The 15,645-nt window shown below is 52.7% G+C and overlaps 1 protein-coding gene across 6 annotated transcripts in view; it reads left to right on the plus strand.

The window, feature by feature from the left end:
- DTNB (dystrobrevin beta) overlaps positions 1–15,645 on the plus strand; it is a 109,877-nt gene that overhangs the window by 69,116 nt on the left and 25,116 nt on the right. For 4 of the 6 annotated variants that reach the window (XM_083494428.1, XM_083494429.1, XM_083494430.1 and 1 more), the window contains 3 exons: positions 317–430; positions 2,011–2,107; positions 3,932–3,952. In XM_083494428.1, coding sequence (XP_083350554.1) covers positions 317–430; positions 2,011–2,107; positions 3,932–3,952 — 232 coding nt within the window. The remainder of the gene's footprint in view (positions 1–316; positions 431–2,010; positions 2,108–3,931; positions 3,953–15,645) is intronic. The other 2 variants (XM_083494431.1, XM_083494432.1) reach the window with 1 other exon arrangement.

Consider the following 15,645-nt stretch of genomic DNA (forward strand, 5'->3'; position numbering starts at 1 on the left):
CTACAACTCTGTGGAAGTTGAGGGCAGCCCATTCTGCCTCCCCACTGGCCTTGGGTCCACACCTGCGCAAAACTAGGCATTCCACAGGTGGGTCTCCTATAGCATCTTCTTTTTCTAGGATGTATCTCTACCTGATGATACAAACCCACCCAAAAGTAATTGGGTTGTGTGTGTGGATTGTGCTGCAGAAGATTGCAGGCCAGCCAGGGCCAGAGTTCACTAACTCCACTGACATATTAAACCCTGTTTAAACTCCTTCCCTGGGAGTTTAGAAAGCAAGAGGGCTAATGCTGGTTTCTTTATTTTACTTGCACAGAGAGATTCTGCAAGAAATTCAGCGGCTGCGGCTAGAGCACGAACAGGCCTCTCAGCCGACACCAGAGAAAGCCCAGCAGAATCCAACGTTGCTGGCGGAACTGAGGCTATTGCGGTAAGAATGTAGGGGAGGGACAGGACCCCAGGAGGGAGGTTGCTTGCACAAGAGTACTTATTCACGCAGCAAGCAGTTCAGCTGTGGAACTCCCTCCCACAAGAGACAGGGATGGCCGCCAACCTGCACGGCCAGGGGAGAAACAATGCCGTCCAGGGTTGTAAAGACTGCGGAGAGAATAATTAGGTGCACTCTTCCCACCTTGGATCAAATCTACGCTTCCAGGTGCCAGAAGAAAGCTGCAGAGATAGCGCAGGATAGTGCGCACCCCGGAAATTATCTCTTTCAGCTTCTGCCTTCTGGAAGAAGGTCCAGGGTTATAAAGACTAGGACTAGCAGCCTGAGAAACAGTTTCTATCCAAATGCGATTTTGGTTTTAAACACAGTGTAAGGTAGTCTCTACGGGAGTATATTGTATTTAATTATGGTGTATCAGAGTTTTTAGGGGGCTAACCAGGCTGGGATAGCTGGGATAGGAGGCGTGTTGGTTTCTGAATGTCTGATGTAGATTCCCCCCCCCCCCCAATTTCGTTGTTCTGTATGGGACAATGACAATAAAGATTATTGTATCGTATCGATGGCTTGAAAAGAGGATTAGATGAATTCAAGGAGGAGGTGGAGGAAGAGAGGGCTATCTTATGTTCTTCTACTGCTGGCGGTTGGCCGTGGCAAGCAGACTGAACAGACGGCAGAGCTGTGCCCGTCTCTGATTCTGTGCCACCTTTACCCAAGGCAGAGGGCTTTTCTTCACCCTCACAACGGCCCTGCAAGGCAGGCAGCTGCATGAAGAGTGGGAAGGATAGGGGGCGTATTTGCAGGCCGCTTGACCTTCTTTGAATACCAGCGGAACTGCCTTTCTGGTATAATAAACAAAAATCTGTCCTTATCCCCTTATGGGGGACACAAGAGCCCTTATAGAGTCCTTTGCAGGTTCTCCATCAGTCAGAGAAAGTAACAGAGGCCAACCAGAGAATATTGAGAAGCAAAGCAGCTTGTAAGCCTGATCTTTATTGACTGTTGCAACAGGGTGTCCCCTTCACACGCAGGAGAAGGACCCCGAACCCAGGTGTGTCCACCCTTATATAGACATTTTAAATTGCCCGCCCTGGAGTCCAAGACCACCCCCAGAAACATCATCTATACATCACAGAAAAGGTGGTCTACAACAGAAATCTGAGTGCGTTGTTTATCTCGTCTGACAGGTTTACCTGTTAATGCTCACTTGATTGGATACCCTGGGGAGCCTGGCCAGTCTTTTGTAATGATAAATACTTAGTTCCTGAGCCAGGTCACAGGCTCACTCTATTCATACACAGACAGACATACGCTTAAGACAGGATTTGTGAAGGAAAAGACAATGGGGAGGCGTTTCCATTTTCCTTTGACTTTGCAGAGAAAACACCTGGTCAGTTTGGGAGCCAAAATGGCTTCATGGCTGTTTTCCTGTGCTGCTTCAGATATGTGGTTTATATATTTATGTACGTGTTTGCTTGGTACATTTATGAACATTACATATCTAAGACTTTAATTTTTTTATTTCACTGGCAAACTGGCCGCTTCTCCTTCTTCAACCCAAACAGGCAAAGGAAGGATGAGCTGGAGCAGCGAATGTCCGCCCTTCAGGAGAGCCGGCGGGAGCTGATGGTGCAACTGGAAGGGCTCATGAAGCTGCTCAAGGTAAGGCCTGTCGGCGCTCACATCTCCTCCTCAGCACCTGCCACATTTGCAGCTACCAGGCAGGCTGGGCATCAAACCTGTGAGAAGCCGTTTCTGTCCTGCCTTAGCCCGAGTCAGACCATCCTTCTCAACTGGCAGCACTGATCAGGGTTGGACCCAGGCCTTGCAGCACTCAAAGCAGGGGCTCTGCCTGCCCACAAGCTACAGCCCTGGCCCTTGCCCTGGGAGAAACCACCTCCAGAGGGCTGTGTGTGAGATCCAGCCTGCTCTAGCATTCAGAAGCCCCTTCATACTTGGCCAACGGAGCCCCCAAGAGGGGCTTTCCTCGTCTCCCTCATTGTCTTTGGTCCCTTCCTGCAGAGAAGGCATTTGCCTGCAGCATCTTCCAGGTGGCGTGGGTCTTTAGAGGTCCTCTGGTCCAGGCATAGGCAAACTCAGTCCTCCAGATGTTTTGAGAATACAATTCCCATCATCCCTGACCACTGGTTCTGTTAGCTAGAGATGATGGGAGTTGAAGTCCCAAAACATCTGGAGGGCCGAGTTTGCCTATGCCTGCTCTAGTCCCACCCCCTAGGGCTCAGTGCTGGAAATCCAGTGCTAGAAGCATCCTCTGTGCTCAGGTATCTGTCCAGCTTCGGCCTGAAGACCTCTAGCAGGGAGATCCCAGCCCCCAGCGCTGCCCGCAACTCGTTCCATTACTGCTTATCCTTAGGAAGTGTTCCCCCCTGATGTTTAGCCCAGTAGGCCCAGCAGGAGGAGAAGTGACAGGGTCTTTCCCCTCCTCCTGTGTGATGACAGCCTTTGGGGGGCTTAAAGGTGCTGTGCTGTGTTGGGGTGTGGATAGATGCCAGGAGAGGATCTATTTATTAGATATTATCCTTCCTTCCTCACGCTTGTGAGTTCAGCAGAGTGCATCCCTTTGCAGCTTAACAGGGAAGCTTTGATAGACTAGTTTTAGCCTTTTCATTTAAGGATTCCAGGGTGCTTTAAGGCAGACTGGATTTTCCTGGTATTTCCCCCTTAGAACAATAACCGCGCAGTCTTGTAGAAGGTAAAAATAACATTTACTCACTCAGAATACCTGTCAAAGAGTAACCAAATACAGCAGCTTTGTTCAGGCAGGCTCAAAATAGTCATTCATTTACAAGGACATACGTAAATCTAGTTTAAGTCTGAGCATGGAGCTCAGATGAGCAAATGTTCTCACATTGCTGGCAGAGAGGGAAGAGGAAGAGGTGAGAGGCAGTGTGCCCAGGCAGGTAAGAGAAAATACACGGCTATGGCCTCTCCTTGTCAGGGCACAGGGGGCGTTCTCTCACAGACAAGCTCACAGGAATACGCGGAGCTTCAGCTCCCATCACGTGCCTATCTAACAAAGCAGGAATTGTTTGTTTGCCTATATGTTAAATATCCCACATCCTGTCCCCTGCTCAGTCCTCTGAGTGTTCCCTGATCCTTCAGCCCTTCCTCACGTGTCTTCTTTCCCACCCATGTTTCCTGCATGCAGAGCCCAGACCTCACGGCCTGCCCTTCCCTCTCTCTTGCTGGGCCAGGGGCACCTAGACTCAGCCTGTCGCATCCCTGGGAGGGAAGCCAGAGGCAGCCATGATGGTCTCACACAGCGCAAGGCAGTGGCTCCTGCCCTCCTGCCTCCCTTCCCTGTGTCCTTCTCCTCCTCCTCCTCCTCTCTTGGTGTCCTTGAGTGTCAGCAGACGTGGGGGTTCCTCTTGGGGATCCCTGCCTGTGTCTGTTCCCCCCGTCCTGGTAATGATTAACTGTCCTCTCTCTTTCTCTCACACCTTTGCTTACTGCCAACCTTTATAGGAAGAGGAGCAGAAGCAGGCAGTAAGTTGATACCCCGTCAATCTTTTGGTTCTGCATGAAATGACTCCGTTCGGCACTTTCTCATCCTGGTGGGGTTTGGGTGCCCAGGAGGCAAGTGGCGCAGAGCCACCTTTGGGTGCCCAGTGCAGGATGAGGGTCTCCTGTCTCCCGCAGAGTGTGGGCTTATTAACCCTTGGCACACCGGCTTAATTTCTCAATGTGTTTATTTCCCAAAACGTAAGACTAACGAACCAGTCCCGGTTTGATTTGTGTATGTGTGCATTTAATGAAATGTGCATGATGGACAAGACATGGAAATGCAGAGGTCCTCCCATGTGGCTCTGGCTGCTTTTTCTGCCCTAAGGCAGTCTCCCGTCTTTGGGAAATCCTTGCATTCTCCTTCCTGGCCACGCGCACGAGTCCCCGCATGGAAACAGGCAGCCCTGTCTGGCCCTGCATCCTGCTGCCTTGACAAGCCTGGCTCAGCAAAGCTGTTTCTTCTGGGGTGGGGGGCTCCTCCAAGAGACCACCTTGTTGAGCATCTGTCTTGATTTGCTTGATGTGCAGGGCATATGCAGAGGTCCAGAGACGATGCAATATTCCGATTGGTTTTGTGTGGAGGTTGCATGACAAGGAGTGTCTGCCCTGGTCTGCTTGTGTGGGTGGAGACTGTATGTCCTCTTGGGCTTGCTGATCAGAAGGTCGGCGATTCGAATCCCTGTGATGGAGTGAGCTCCTGTTGCTCTGTCCCAGCTCCTGCCGACCTAGCAGTTCGAAAGCACACCAGTGCAAGTAGATAAAGAGGTACCATTGTGACAGGAAGGTAAATGGCATTTCCATGTGCTCTGGTTTCCGTCACAGTGTCCCATTGCACCAGAAGCGGTTTAGTCCTGCTGGCTACATGACCAGGAAAGCTGTCTGTGGGCAAATGCCGGCTCCCTCTGCCTGAAAGCAAGATGAACGCCGCAACCCCACAGTCGCCTTTGACTGGACTTAACCGTCCAGGGGTCCTTTACCTTTTTTTTTACCTTCTCTGTCACTTGCTTATCTGACACTTATTGGTGCCAACCAACCATTTGTGCATTTTCCCATCACTTCCCTAACTGCAAAAAATACTTTTTTTAAAAAAGTAGACTTGTTGCACCAGAGTGCTCTAATCCACATTAATTGCATAGACCTAAACTTCCAGTATGCAGCTGACCGTCTGCAGGAGACGGTCCCTCCCCACCTTATTCCTGCCCGGCAATTAACTCCGAATCCCCTGCAGAGGGAGCCATCCTTCTTTCTTAAGCGAGCAGCCTTTGGTGCTGGTGCAGCAGGATGGAAGCCAGCTGGTGGAAGCGCCAAACCTCTGGCCTGCTGGGGCTTCCCTTGGGGATTTGCACATCTTCAGTGTTGTGCAGGTCCCCCAAAGACTGGGTTTGGGGAAGGAGAAGCACGTTTTCTGCATCTGTTGCAAAAATCTCCATAAGTGGTGCAAAGAGGTGCCTGGAAGCCAAGAATGAACACTTTCCTGCCTTGTTGAAGCCAGGGTGACCTCCCGCCTCTGTCAGGCTTCAAATGCGCAGAGCCTCCTGACGACTTCACAGTTCTACTCTATTGTAGTTTCTGGTGAGCTTTCACATCTGTCGAGTGCTTCCCCTTTTCATGACACCTTAATGATGTTTTAGGGGCTACTTCTGGGTTCAGCGCTGTGCGCATGTACGCGATCTCACATCGTTCGGATGCGCCTAAATCAGCACTTGCCTGTATTTATTGTGAAAGATGACGCAGCTGCTTCTATAGTACCAGATCCCAACGCACATCAATGTAGCATCTAGGCAGCTATTCCCAGATCCGCTCTCTGTGGAGCCGTTGCCACAACTGGGGAGCACTCTCCCCTCCACCAGTTCATGTACCTTCCCCTGACGGGCTGCGCACATACAGCCAGAGACTGCGCCTGTGTGGAAACTTCCTCTGCTCTTCCCACTGCAGTCGCCTCCTGGTTCTGGGAGACGGGATGCAGGAGAGGGTGAGGAAGACCCTGGCCCTGCACTTGCCTCTTCCTCCTCTTCTTCCAACCCCTCCTGTGCTCCACCCTCCAGCTCTGAAGCTTCCCCTTGCCTCCTGGCTGGCACAGGTCCCCAGAAACCACTGCCCCCCTTTCCCAACTCCAGTCCACACTCATCAACCTCTTGCCAGCCCCTGACAACACCTGTTGAGCAAACGGGAAGTGGCCATTTTGGTGTGTCTTACTTGGCATGGAGGGGGACGCGGGTGGCGCTGTGGGTTAAACCACAGAGCCTAGGACTTGCCAATCAGAAGGTCGGTGGTTTGAATCCCCACGATGGGTTGAGCTCCCGTTGCTCGGTCCCTGCTCCTGCCAACCTAGCAGTTCGAAAGCACGTCAAAGTGCAAGTAGATAAATAGGTACCGCTCTGGCGGGAAGGTAAACGGCATTTCTGTGCACTGCTCTGGTTCGCCAGAAGCGGCTTAGTCCTGCTGGCCACATGACCCGGAAGCTGTACGCAGGCTCCCTTGGCCAATAAAGCGAGATGAGCGCCGCAACCCCAGAGTCGGCCACGACTGGACCTAATGGTCAGGGGTCCCTTTCCCTTTACTTGGCATGGAAGGAGCACAGGGGAGAGACCTGCCCTGCCCCCTTTGGCAGTTCCTTCCCAGGCTCCCTGCAAAGCCACTTCCCCAAACCACTTGCACTTCCCTGCTATTCTGGTGGGAACAACCCCCTGTCCACCTGCAAGGCAAAGCGAACTGCTTTTGGTCAGATTGCAAAGAGGCTCTTGCCCCTGTGACTGCTGGCTACTGACCTTTGCAACGACCCCCTGGAACGTGGCCGGGCTGTCTGGCTGCTATCAAGCAGCCACCAACAGGAATTGTCTCTCCTGCTTATCATCACAAATAGCCCCCGGGGTGGAGAGAATAGAGCCCCCAAGGCTTGCACACCCTCGGCACCTGGGTCTCATAAAAAGCTTCGGAGTTAAATATTGACACGTTTCACTCCAGAATGTGGAAGAATGGGCTGTCCCTTTCAAGTGAGCTGCCTGCAGACTTTAGAAACTCCCATTTCTGTCTCCTGGGGAGGGCCCAGGCACCGGGCTAAGCCCCAAGGTGTTCCCATGGCAGCCTGGCTTGCGGGGGGGGGGGTGTCCCCTGGTCTAGCTGTGGGAGGAGAGGCTCCCCATAGAACTTCAGGTGGGTTTATTTTGAGATCCCTGTATTTCAGAAGGGTTGGACTAGATTACTCAGGGTCCCTCCGAACCATACAAATCTCTTGCTGGGAAAGGGAGTTAAATGGTGGATTGTATGTTGTATGTGATGTAAAGGTGCTAGGCAGGTAGAAGGAGAGAGAGAGAGAGAATGTTTCTGCAAGCACCGAGTTAACAGTTTATTTTTCCAAACTAGATTTGGGAAAGAGGATCTGCTCCCAAAGATCCATTTTTCCATGACATCATTCTGTGGATGTACTCAGTGCATTCTGAGCAGACTGCAGTTTGCCACGTCCAGAAAAACCTGGAAACGTGGTTTGGATCAGCTCTCCGTCACAGGCCTGGAGGTGGAGTGTTCACCAAACTCATTCAGGGCACCGAGTCCACGGAAAAGTTTCAGTGGCCACATAAAGAGCAATTGTCCGTTAAGAGTTTGGGTGTAATCTTCGACACCTCTCTTTCCATGGAGGCGCAGATTGCAGCTACAACAAAGGCGGCATTTTTTCATCTCCGCCAAGCTAAGCAGTTGGCTCCTTACCTCTCTCGCCCTGACCTAGCCACTGTGATCCACGCGACGGTCACCTCCAGACTGGATTATTGTAACTCGCTCTACGTGGGGCTGCCCTTGAGACTGACCCAGAAACTCCAGTGGGTGCAGATGCCGCGGCGAGACTCCTTATGGGGTCTTCACTGCGAGATCACATTCATCCGGTACTATACCAGCTGCACTGGCTCCCGGTGGAGTACAGGATCAGGTTTAAGGTGCTGGTTTTAATCTTTAAAGCCCTATGCAGCCTAGGACCCTCGTACCTACGGGACCGCCTCTCCTGGTATGCCCCACAGAGAAACCTACGGTCTGCAAACAATAACATCCTCAAGGTCCCAGGCCTCAGAGAGGTTAGGCTGGCCTCAACTAGAGCCAGGGCTTTCTCGGCTGCGGCTCCAATCTGGTGGAACGCTCTGTCACAAGAGACGAGGGCCCTGCGGGACCTGACATCTTTCCGCAGGGCCTGCAAGACAGAGTTGTTCCGCCAGGCCTTTGGTCAGGGCGCAGCCTGACTCTCTCCTCTGGCAACCTGCACAGAATTTTGTTTAATCGGTTGCCATCAATTTGATTTTAATTAATTTTTATAATGAAGGGTTTTTAGAATGTTGGATTATTTTGATTGTTGTTAGCCGCCCTGAGCCCAGCTTCGGCTGGGGAGGGCGGGGTATAAATAAAATTTATTAATTATTATTATTATTATTGATCCTGGGAATTGGCTCCGCTCGTCCTCCAGGCCATGAGCCCCCGGTTTCTCAGCAGAGCTTTTTCCCACCTCTCCTTTCATCAGGGTTTGTGGCTGTTCCCTTTATCTCACCAGATGCCCCCACTTCCCCACTGGTGCCGCTTCTTGAAAAACCTTAGGAATAAGCAAGGCATGGAGCCCAGGGTGTTTTTAGCCTGGGAGCCATGAAGCTCTGCTGAGCCTCCATCCTGGCTTCCGAACTGTAGGAGGCCTTCCTGGGAAGCTCTGTGGGCACTGAGAACCAAGGAGGAGCGCTCAGCGTTGGTGCAGAGAAAGGCCTCTGGGGCTCAGCTGCTGAATCCCACGGGAGAAGAGCCGGGGTGGGAAGCAAGGAAGCATCTTGCTTCCACTGCGGTGGGAGTCTTATCTGAAGGCAACGCCCCATGGCTTCTCTGTATGAGGAATCCAGTGGTTTATTTGGATTCCTGGTCCCACAAAGAGGAAAGAAGAGAACTCTGAACAAACGGGGCTTTGTGATGTTGGGTTTGGCACAGCTGCCCAGTATCTGAGGAAGAAGGGTCTTCAGCCAAGCTGCTGAATGGGGCTGGAGCCTCTGCGTAGAGGGGGTGGTGGGCTTAGCCTTGGAGATGCTTTAGCGGGGTATACAGTGGCCTCGATCCCTGTCACAAAGGCCAGATGTTGCTGCAGAGGAAGAGGAGGAGGTGATGTTTGCTGACAGGTTACTCAGAAGAACGAGCCTTGCTGAAGAAGCAGAGCAAGTATTCTCTCTATTTGAGTTATTTGAGAGCGTCAACAAGCACATAGAGGTGATCCAGTGCACATTAAGGTACATGGGTTTTCAAAATTCTTTTCAGAATGCACTTCACCAGAACTCCCGAGTAATGGAATAAGAGGGAAGGTCCTCTTGCGGATCAGGAATTGGTTACGGAGCAGAAAACAGACAGCAGAAATAAATGGATAGTTCTCCAAATGGAGAGATGTAAGAAGTGGCTTTTTGGTGGGTTTCTGCCCAGAGATGCCCCTCAGCTGATCTGAAGGACGTGCCCTTTCCTCCTCCCCCTCCCTGGAGGCACAGGGGGCCAGTCTTGCGGCTCCCAGTTTGACCACAATGGCATCGGGCACTTCCCAGCACGTCAGGTGTGTGGGGATGGTCAGTCCCGTGCGCTGTGGAGGCTGCCTTGTCCTCCATAGTTCACCCTGAGTCAGAGGGAGCCCAGGAGCCCTCAGGGCTCTCACTCGGGGTCAACGTTTCTCTGAAGTGCTTCCGCTGACCATGTGGCTGGTTTCTTACTCTGATCCTCCTGTACCCAAAGATTTCTGCCTTGTCTCAGGCCCCTGCACATAGCTAGCCGTGCCAGGAAGCCGCCAGGTCGACAACTTCCTCCGTGAACCTTGGGAAGACGTTTGGCACCCCACAAGCTTCCCCACACTTCTGCAGAGACCACCAGGGCCTTTGCTTGCCCACAGACGTCGTCCTGGTGAGGCTGAAACTTCCCTTGAGAAGATGGAGCTCAGGCACTGGCTGTAGATCAGGAACTGTGTTTGTGCTTTTAACTCAGGTGAGCTTGGCTTGCCCTGCTTGTCTGGCTGGACTCCTCTGGGGCAGTTTCAAGCCTCTTTCTGTGGGTCACTCTGAACATGGTGCTCTCCAGACGGGGTCTGGCCTGTGCCTCTGTGGAGCCAGGGCTGGACGTCTTGGGCTGCCGTTGGCCCCTTCGCTCTGATGGGATGGGCATTCCACACCCTGCCCAGGCAGCCCTGCCAGAGGGCAAAGGACAGTGGAGGCCCCTTCCCTCCAAGGACCCCCTCTCTCTTCCTGGACAGTTGGAAGTTCCCGCTTCCCACAAGTTAATCATTAGGGCTGCGATGGAGTTTGCCTTTCCCTGCCATGGAGCCCCACTCCCGCTTTGCAAGGGAGGAGCCTCTGCCTCGTTTACTCTGGCCTGGAGCCGTTGCGTGCAGCCAAGGGGAAGGGGAAGGAGCGAGGGCTGAGTAGGGGGTCTGCAGGCCCTTTTCCCAAAAAGCCAAATGAGCTGCTTCGCATTTCTGCCGGGCTCCTCTCTCGGGCGTGTGCGTGCAAGCCCTGCTGCTCTGTCCTTGACGTTCTCCGCCATCTTAGCTATTTCTGGCTCCCTCGTCCTGCCGCCATGGTGGCAGCAGCAGCCCCCGCACCACGCAGACTCCCCCAGCACCACAGCTGCTGCAAAGGCCCCGGACGGATGAGCGTGCGTGCCGGCGCGCTTTAATTGAATTACGCAATTCTGAGCAATTAAACGCAATCTTCTGCCTCGTAATCCCGTCGTTCCTGCCTGCTTCCCCCCTCCCTCCTTTCCATGTGTTTGATTAGACAGCTGTGCTTTTTTTGGGAGCTGCCGGTGCCAGCAGAGGCCCAAAATAGAACATGCGAAATGGACGGTGCACGTCTGCCTGCCTGCCTGCCTGCCTCCTTCCCTCCCTTCCTCCGCCCCCCCCCTACTGTACATTGCTGTCTGGGTGCCAGGAGCACATGCTCCGGCCCCCTCTCCTGGCTGCGCACACAAGCACCTTTCCCTCTGCCGCCGCCAAGGCGTTTCTGCGCAGCCCTGGCGAAAGGCAGCAGCCGAGAGGGTGATGGCGCTTGTTTTGTTTAAGCATGCAGTGGCAGAAAGCAGGGAATTGTCCTCCCCAGCCATCTGCTCACCTGGCTGCCTTCCATTCGCTCAGGAGACAGCGGCGTACGTGGGGACGAAGAGCCTCTTTCATTCCGTTGCCATGATAACAGGGCCGGTTTCGGAGTTTTAGCAGGGAAAGGGTTATTAACGCTTTGGGGAGAAGAAAGGTTATGAGGCTGCTGGAGTAACAGGGATTGTTCCTGGAAGTTTCGCCGCAACGCACAGAGAGGGGAGACCAGAAGCACGAAGGGTCCTTTCGGAGGCAGGAGCCACAGCTGACGGGGGCCACAAATAGGAGCCGCCCGCTGCCTGCCTTGCGTGGGCTGCTCACCCTAAGCACTCGTCTAGGTGGAAGGCTGGACGTCAGGAGAGCCCTGGGGGATCAGGCCAGTGTGGCCCATCTGGGCCAGTTCTCCCAGTGGCCAACCACCTGCAGACGGGAAGCCCAGAAGCAGGATTCAAAGCTGGGAGCTCTCTTTTTAAATATATATATATATATATATATATATTGAAAAAATTTAGGATATAAACATACAACATACAAAACATACAAAAATAGACATACGAAATAATAAACAATTAAAAACACACATCAATTTTCAGTAATATAACTTCCATATCCTTATTTCCTCCGACCTCCTCGTACTTCCCTTCTTTGTATTCCAATTCAGTTTGTTGGTTCAGCAAATCCTTACCATAGAACTTTTACCCATTTTTAATCCTTTTTTTTTCATATCTCCTAAAGCATTACAGTCGGAAACCACTTAATTTCTATCCAACATCTTTCTAACATTCATTGATTTTACAATATTTCTTTAAGTAGTCTTTAAATTTCTTCCAGTCTTCTTTCACCGACTCTTCTCCCTGGTCTCGGATTCTGCCAGTCATCTCGGCCAGTTCCATGCAGTCCATCAACTTCATCTGCCATTCTTCCCTGGTGGGTAAATCTTGTGTCTTCCAATACGAAGCTGGGAGCTCTCTCTGTCGCGTATTCCACGCGGCGTTTTCAGCGAAGCACTAAGAGTTCCAGGTTTTTCAGTGCAGTCCTTTTTAATGTGAGCTATATACAGGCATTTACAAAAGAAACAGTCCATACAGAGTACTTACAAACGAATACTCTCCACCACAGCACCACCACACTACTGCACAACCACCACACCCCCTGTTAAACAGGCTTTCCTTTTAAAACAGGTGATAGCCAATTACACTAATCACACTCCTGCTGAGTCACTCTGACCCAGCAGAGTATTGCATCATCCTGTTGAAGCCTGCAGACTTATCCAGTATCCTGCGAATCCCAACACTCTCCCCTCCTCCAATGTTTCCAACATTGCTGCCCCCCACTGCGGAGGGCAGAGTAGAGCCCTCCTAGCTGGTGGAGATCAATAGCCCTTTCCCTCCATGAATTTGTCCAGTCTTGTTTCAAACAGGTTGCCTTCAGCCTGGTGCCAAGCAACTCAAGGATTTCTGGCCGTGCAGCAGAGCTTTTTCTCTTTCTGCCCCCCACTCCCTCCTGCGTACCCCCTAAACCTGTTCTTCGGCTTCCCCTAGCTCTCCGGAGCAGATTTGGGAAGGGGGGAAAGGAGGGAAGTCCTTTTGTGCTAACAGTAATCCTTGCGCTGGCAGGATGCGGGAGCTGAATATCACCCAGGGCTGGAGCGCAAACTTTGCTTCCAGAGGATCCCCAGTATCTCCAGTTGAAAGAGGTCTCTGGTGGGTAGCAGGCCTGAGCGCAACCTCAGCTGGGAAACTGGAGAGAGAAACTGCTGTCAAGAGGAGGTCAACCAAAGATGTGGCATCATGAATCCATGTCTGGCCTCCTGGATGGTAAAGGGGTGTTGTTGTTTAGTCGTTTAGTCGTGTCCGCCTCTTCGTGACCCCCTGGACCAGAGCACACCAGGCCCTCCTGTCTTCCACTGCCTCCCGCAGTTTGGTCAAACTCATGCTGGTCTCTTCGAGAACACTATCCAACCATCTTGTCCTCTGTCGTCCCCTTCTCCTTGCACCCTCCATCTTTCCCAACATCAGGGTCTTTTCCAGGGAGACTTCTCTTCTCAGGTAAAGGGGTAGAATCATAGAATTGTAGAGTTGGAAGGGATCCCATGGGTTCTCTAGTCCAGCCCCCTGCAAGCCAGGAATATCAGCTAAAAGTACTTCCTGCTAACACCCTTCCTGCCCCCTTCGCATTGCCTATTAAGGACCAGGTCTGTTTGAATCCCAAGTGCACAGTCAGATGGGGCCAGAAGCAGCAGAAAGAAGCAGCACGTTGGTGACCCTCATGAATGGGAAAGTGTGTAGGGGGAACTAATCAAGTCCTCTTCCAGTCGAACTCCAGCCTCTTCCAGGGGTGAAAGCTGGCCTCCTCCCTGGCTCAGCACCTGCAGCCGAGCCCAGCATCTGGCTACCTGGGTTTATCCTGGCACCTGCCTTCAAGGAGATGCTCTTGCGCAGCAATCATGGATTTCGGTGGGACTTCCTTGCAGGAAACGAGCGCTCAAGCTCTGCTCATGCCTCTTCTGCGCCCGGCATCTTTGCAGCAGAAACTGAAGCATCTCGGCCGGCCGGCTTTATTTTTAGCTGGATTTCCAAGTGTGTTTTCTGTTCCTAAATGACTTGGAATGCGATGGGACGCAGCCAGCCCATCCACGGAGGCATTTGGCTCTCAGGGACCCGACTTCCTTGCCCTGTGCAGCCGGCCTCTGCATAGCAGGACTTCCACGGATCCTGGCTCAGGAGAAGCCTGCAGGGTTACGGTGCGGTCTGGTTTTATTTTTGTAGCCATCCGAGCCCCGGGATTATCAGCCTGCCACTGTCCTCTTCCGCAGCCATGCCAGAATCGGGGTGGAAGATGACGACCCGCCTCTCTTGCTTACTTAGAGCCTGGCGGGTCAGACTTCGCCTCTAATCCAGATTCTGAATTGGCCCAGTTCCCGCGGACCACGCTCAGAAGCAAAATGCCCTGCCTAGTCCTGATCCCAGCACAGGTGGCAGCAACTCCAGAGCTTCTAAGTTTTCTTATTATGTTTTAATCATCATTCTTGATTTCATGTTAAATCATCTGAGGGGTCCCCGGAGACATAAATTGACTAAAGGGCGCAAGTAAATTTGTAGTTGAGCACACAAGAAGAGGGCATAAGGAGAGCAGCTGGATCCGGCCCTGTGGCCCATCTACTTAACTACACATCCATGAAGAAGGACTTTCATTTCCCTGCCCTGAATACTCCAGCATTCGGCTCTATTGGAAGTCCCTAAGTCCTAGTGTTACAAGCAAGGGAGGAAAGCCTTTTTGCTGCCTGCTTTCTCTGTGCTGTGCCTTATTTCATAAATGTCTATCACGTCGCCTCTTCCTCGCGACCTGCGGGACCTGCTGCTGTAGTCGCTCTTCACACGACTGGACTTTGGGGTGCTGCTTATTTCCTGTGAAAACGCGATGACCAGCGGACAGGACTGGGAGTGGCTGTTGGCTCCAAGGTCTCTCAGCATTCAGACTGACAGTATAAGGGGAGAAGAAGACGGTTTGGCGGGGAAGTGGCCCCTTTGTTGAGATGCCCGTTGGAAAACCTCTGCTGGCTCTCCCTTGCACTTGCTTCTCTGGGGCTGCTTAGACCTCTCCCTACCCAGAGGAGGCAAACTGCAGCTGCCACCCAGGACAAGGGATTTGGAGCACCATTAAGGATAAAAAAAGATAAAGGACCCCTGACAGTTAAGTCCAGTTGCGAAGGACTCTGGGGTTGCGGCGCTCATCTCGCTTTACTGGCCAAGGGAGCCAACGTTTGTCTGCAGACAGTTTTTCATGTGCCCAGCATGACTAAGCCGCTTCTGGCGAACCAGAGCAGCACACGTGTCAGGGGTTTAGGAGCAGAGGCACGGGCAAGGGAGGAAACAGAGAGCGAAGGGGAGGAGGCAGAAGAAAAGATGAGTGATGACGACGACCCGAGATCTCCTAGTCTTTCCAGTGAATCAGAGGATTCACAGAAAGGAGCACCAGTGGCCAGGGCAAGGGGGGAGTCTAGGGGGGCACCCCAGGAAGATAGAGCCAGAGGGGACTCAGGGGGGAGCAGCTGGAAATCGGGACCAGCGTCACCGCCAGGAAGCAGGGAAGAGGAAGGGAGCCAGGGGGGAAGCGCTGGCAGCTCACCACAGGAGGGAGGGCATGAGTCAGGAGTGGCCACACCTCCATCGGGGAGCGAAGAAACGGTTAAGAGGAAAGTGGAAGGTTGGGCGCGCGCGCCAAGTTCAAATGCAGAGGAAGGCGGCGCAGTAAGCAGCCCCGAAAGGGAACCAGGTCCTAAAGCCCGGCGCAAGGAGGCAGGAGGGTCCGGGTCAGCGTCAGAAGAATCCCGGAAGGAAGAAGCCCCGGGGGGTAGAGGGACCCAGAGGAGGACAGTCAGGCGGAAAAGGTGGAGCAAGGCTAGGATATTAAGTTGGTGCACACGGGGCGGAGACTCAGACGGAGCTTCGCCGACCTAGCTACTAGACGTAGAGTTGCGCGCAGCAGCGTGAGAATGGAAACTGTAATTCAATAAAGACTTTTACTTAATGATCGCTGGCTAGCGTGATCCTCTGTGAGCTAGGATCTTCAAGCAGCTCTGACAGTAAGCTCCGTC

This window comes from Podarcis liolepis, assembly GCF_965112155.1.
Source record: "Podarcis liolepis genome assembly, chromosome: 3".
Taxonomy (NCBI): Eukaryota; Metazoa; Chordata; class Lepidosauria; order Squamata; family Lacertidae; genus Podarcis; species Podarcis liolepis.